This window comes from Clupea harengus, chromosome 1, assembly GCF_900700415.2.
Source record: "Clupea harengus chromosome 1, Ch_v2.0.2, whole genome shotgun sequence".
NCBI classification, from domain to species: domain Eukaryota; kingdom Metazoa; phylum Chordata; class Actinopteri; order Clupeiformes; family Clupeidae; genus Clupea; species Clupea harengus.
The window spans coordinates 7,474,779-7,479,778 of record NC_045152.1 but is presented as its reverse complement, the minus strand read 5'-3'; the positions used below and the strand labels follow the sequence as shown (position 1 = coordinate 7,479,778).

At 44.0% G+C, this 5,000-nt stretch overlaps 1 protein-coding gene across 1 annotated transcript in view; it reads left to right on the top strand.

Annotated features, from left to right (window-relative positions):
- Positions 1-5,000, top strand: part of cacna1ha (calcium channel, voltage-dependent, T type, alpha 1H subunit a) — a 56,457-nt gene that overhangs the window by 25,459 nt on the left and 25,998 nt on the right. The window contains exons 9-11 of the mRNA XM_031577115.2: positions 2,255-2,406; positions 3,741-3,926; positions 4,493-4,610. Of these exons, the coding sequence (XP_031432975.1) occupies positions 2,255-2,406; positions 3,741-3,926; positions 4,493-4,610 (456 nt within the window). The remainder of the gene's footprint in view (positions 1-2,254; positions 2,407-3,740; positions 3,927-4,492; positions 4,611-5,000) is intronic.

Genomic DNA, 5,000 nt, shown 5'->3' with positions numbered 1-5,000 from the left:
CTCTCCCTCTCTCTCTCTCTCTCTCTCTCTCTCTCTCTCTCACTCACTCACTCACTCACTCACTCACTCAAGTTTTCCATAACCACTCTTGATGCATATGACATCCTTCTTTGGAGAATAGTAGTTGGTGAGTTGGAGAGAGGGCAGGATGTAGTGATTCTCTTGGTTAAAACCAGTGGCTCTAGCGCCATAGTGGGTACCTGCCTGGGCAGTGCTGGGGAGGCCAGGACAGGCCTCAGTGCCCCCTGCTGGCAGGAAGCTGTGACTGCAAAGATGATTTTCTGCCTCAATGTGGTGGATGGTGGAGCCAGAGCGTTGAAGAGGGTAGCATCCCAACAATGGTCTCACACACATCTGGTGCTCAGTGGTTGTTTTTGGTGTGTGTTGGCTATGTGCACTGAAAAAGCACATATTTGGTCTTCTCAGTTCTTAAATTGTGGTCATGACACCAGTGATTAATGATTTCATGTGCTGCCCTCCCAACTGCTGCCTTCAAATATTTTTGAATGCGCTGTTCTGCCTGCGAGTGTGCAATATGCAAAGCGACTTTGAAAGTAGCACATGGTTGAGTAGGTATTTGCCTAAATGAGATAATTCGCTGAGAATCAATTTAAATGTAATTGATTAAAATTATACTCGAGCAATGTAGTCACTGTGACCTAACAAATGTGTCAAGTTAAGGGCTTGCTGCAGGTTACTGATTTCTCAGTCACTGCCCATAACTGCATGTTGCGCTTACATATATGGATTTGCATATTGATGGATGGGAGTGCTTAGGGGGGATGATGATATGTGTTTCGGAGTTGTCAGGGCACAGACAGGCAGTGTGTGTGTGTGTGTGTGTGTGTGTGACAGCAAATGCAATGTGATAGTCTTCAGAATGCAAACGAGACTAGGATTTTAAAAACCGTTGTGTGGCCTGATCAGTCAAATGCTGCAGAATGGCTTGGCTCGAAATGAAACCCCAAAAGTGCGGTGACTAGCTTCACTTGCGTTTCGAAGTTGCACAACGAGGAAACCCAACACGCAGTTTTGACTGTTTCGACCTGTGATGTGCTACAGTCTCCGCTCCTCCTGACGGGGCTGTCAAAATAGCATCGATTGAATTGTATTGTGGAGGCAGTGTTTCTTGGATCCCTACCTCAAAACAGACAGGAACAAAATGAGAGAAAAGTGTACTGTTCACAAACAGACCTGGAGTCATTTTTGTGTTTGATCTGATAAATCCAGCAATGAAGTAGTGAAGTAATGGTGGTTATTGACAAGTTGATCAGACATTTGCCTAAAGAGATAATTTACTTAATTGATAGACTAAATTGATTTAAAATTTCAGCAATGTACTCCCTGTGACCTAACAAATGTGTCAAGGTAAGGGCGGGCTACAGGTCAATGGTATCCCAATCACTGCTTAGAACCGCAGAACCGGGGGTAATTTACATATTGATCAGTATTGGAGTGCTCAAGGGTTGTAATTGCAAATGTTTTAACATTGCCTAGTGCGCAGACTGCCCGCAGCATATGCACGAACTGCCAGTATCTATCTGGAGCAGAAACGACTCAATGAAATTAAATTTCACATCGCTGCTTGGCTCTCTATATGATATGTAACAAAAAGTGCAGTGAATAACTTTCACAACAAAGAAACACGAAGCTCGATATTGACAGTTCAGACCTGCGTCATGCTTCGCTCTTACCTCTTCTTGACAGCTCGTCCAAATATCATCGACCGTGCCTTATTCTTACCCACTATGTGTGTCAAAACAGACAGATAAAGAAATGAATGCGGATGCGAGTCTATGTTGAGTGTTTTGCAGTGTTGTTTTTGTTGATGAGGACACCGACAGGGTTGTGTTGCATGACTCTGTGTGAGTCCTTGGGCAAGCGGTGGTGCCCAAGAGAAGATGAAGTAATTATGAGTGTCATCGGTTCTTGGTCCTGATGGGACGAGACATGGGTCTGACCTTCACTAATTAATGAGCCATGGTTTGGTGTGTGTGTGTGTGTGTGTGTGTGTGTGTGTGTGTGTGTGTGTGTGTGTGTTTGAGAGAGAGAGAGAGAGAGAGAGACAGTGAGTGAGTTTGTAAGCCTGCATGTATGTGTGTATGATTGTATGTATGTGTTCATGTACAAATTAGTGTGTGTGTGTATTTGTTCCTATAATCCTGCGGGTCTTTGCATGAGTATGTGTGTATTTATGTGTATTCATATGTACCTGTGCATATGTGTGTGTGTGTGTGTGTGTTTCTATGTACAGCCTGATGCGCTTACAGACATCCTGGAGATCAGCAACATCGTTTTCACCAGCATGTTCGTCCTGGAGATGCTCTTCAAACTCCTAGCCTTTGGCTTCTTCGGCTACATCAAGAACCCCTACAACATCTTTGATGGGATCATTGTTGTCATCAGGTGAGTGTTGCCTTGTAGCCTTCTTTGTAAATAACCTTTCATGTGAATTTGATTTTAAGTAACCAGGACTTTCCAGGAAGTGTGCCTGGTTTAAAAAAATAATAATAGCACACATGAAAGGACACAAACAGTTTTGTTACTCAATACAATGGTCAGGGGCAAATAATATTGGAAAACAACCCTTTGTCTAAGACAAACTGATCATGCTGATAGTTCTGGTTGGACAGCTTTACTGATTTTTTTTTTGTATTGGTTTAAATTGGGTTTTACAATATTTCATACATTCTTATTAAGCATATATGGCATAACATATCCCAAACATGTCATAACCCTCCCCCCCCCACCCCTACTCACATGAGATATATTCATATAACAAATCATATCAACAAAGCACACTAATGTAAACAGGTCTCACATTCAAATTAGTTTACTGACTCCATTTATGTCAACAACACTGGGAGTGTCTTTGTTAATTCTCGTCAATCGCAATGGCGTGGCATATCACGCCCACTCTCTTTCCGACTGGGCTTCATATCTGTGCCCTTCAGCCTGTGTGCGTCAGTGTTGATTTATAAGCCTGTGGCGTCTCATGCAATGTGACACGGAGCACACCTGCAGAGGGCCACTGACTAGAGCTGTGTGCACACATGACATCAGCGTGTCCTCTGGGCGGCCATTACTGCACGGTAATCATGCGTTGTGCCAGGAAAAAATAGCTGACCTTGGCTTTATATGCTGTGCTTGTGGGATTGGCTCATATGCTGTGCTTGTGTGATGGATTCATGATCCGGGAAGCAGCGGCTGGGTCGGTGCCACGTGTATCGTAGTGTGGTATGGTCAATGTCATGTACTGTATGCTGACTGGTTTACTGTGCAGATGGTTTGGTTTTTAAATTGAATTGAGTTATGAAATACATAATGTTTTTTTTTGTGAAAAAGGTGGAAAAGTGTTGATTGACGTGATATATAAAGGGGTATTTGATGTCATACACAATCAGAATATAAATCTTTCTAATCTCCCCAAGGAGATCTGAGGACATCTCCCCAAGAAATCATTTCAAAAGGATTTTTTGCAAAGATGAATTGGCAGCTGAAACAGCCTGACTTTGTAATCTACCATAACATATTCTGCTATATCCATAGTCAGCCTTAACCAAAATAAATTGTGTATCATCTTCTGATAACTTCTAAATGACTGCTGAAGCTAAAATATTCTAGTCTCCTCTAAACTATAGTAAGTTGTAGGAGACAATCTCAAAGCAATGTTGTGTGTGTGTGTGTGTGTGTGTGTGTGTGTGTGTGTGTGTGTGTGTGTGTGTCTGTGTGATGGGTAGTGTGTGGGAGATCATCGGGCAGGCGGACGGGGGTCTGTCGGTGCTGCGGACGTTCCGTCTGCTGCGCGTGCTGAAGCTTGTGCGCTTCCTGCCGGCCCTGCGCAGACAGCTGGTGGTGCTGATGAAGACCATGGACAACGTGGCCACCTTCTGCATGCTCCTCATGCTCTTCATCTTCACCTTCAGGTCAGGGGTTGGCTTTGTTTGTTTTTTGTTTGATTGTTTGATTTATGTCATGTGTCCACTTTCTGTGTGTTTCCCACAATCTTCACTTTCAGGTGTGTGAGTGTTAACATGAGGTATTTCTGAGCTTTTGTGTCCTTCTGTGTGCCTGTCTGTGTGAAAATGTATATATGTACGTGTGAGTGTGTATATGGCTGTTTGCAGTGTTTATGATCCAAGAAAGTGATACCCTCCTGCAGAAATACGATATTGAGAAAGCAAACACAGCGAGACACAATTGGTGTGTGTGTGTGTGTGTGTGTGTGTGTGTGTGTGTGTGTGTGTGTGTGTGTGTGTGTGTGTGTGTGTGTTTCTCAGCGTGCCTCTTTAAGTGCGGTTCAATCCTTCCATCTGATTACCCATAAATGCCATTCTGGCTATGCAATGTGCTCTGTGATGGACATTAACTGATCTGATAATGTGCTTTCTTCGTCATGCCTGCCCTCGGAGAGGCAATCTTTACTCTCAAATTGCTCTTTGGTTTAATGGCTGATTGTTGTTGTTTTTGTTGTTTTTCCTTCCTGCCACAGTATTCTTGGAATGCATCTGTTTGGATGCAAGTTCAGCCAGGTCACGGAGAACGGGGACACCATTCCGGACCGGAAGAACTTTGACTCTCTGCTGTGGGCCATTGTCACTGTGTTTCAGGTCAGAACCAGCGGCTCAAAGCTGCTCCCCAGTTACACCATCTCCATTGCATTAGTTTAGCATTGGCCTCCATTAGGGCTCTGTCGTGAGGTTAGCTTAACCTCTTTGGTTTAATAGGGGTTAGGGGTCAGAGAGGTCCATCTTGCTTGTGACATCTCATCATCCATCCGGAAGATTCTCTCAGCAGCATCTGCCCCTGCTGCAAGAACCCCTGCCACAGTGTGTTCTCTCTCTCTTTTTCTCTCTCTCTCTCTCTCTCTCTCTCTCTCTTTCTCTCTCTTTCGCTCTCTCTCTGTCTTTCTCCCAGCTGCAGGCAAATGACATTGGTATTCTCCTGCATGGCTTTAGAGTTATCTCTGTAATACAGTGAGGTTTGGCTCCTCTGTTACC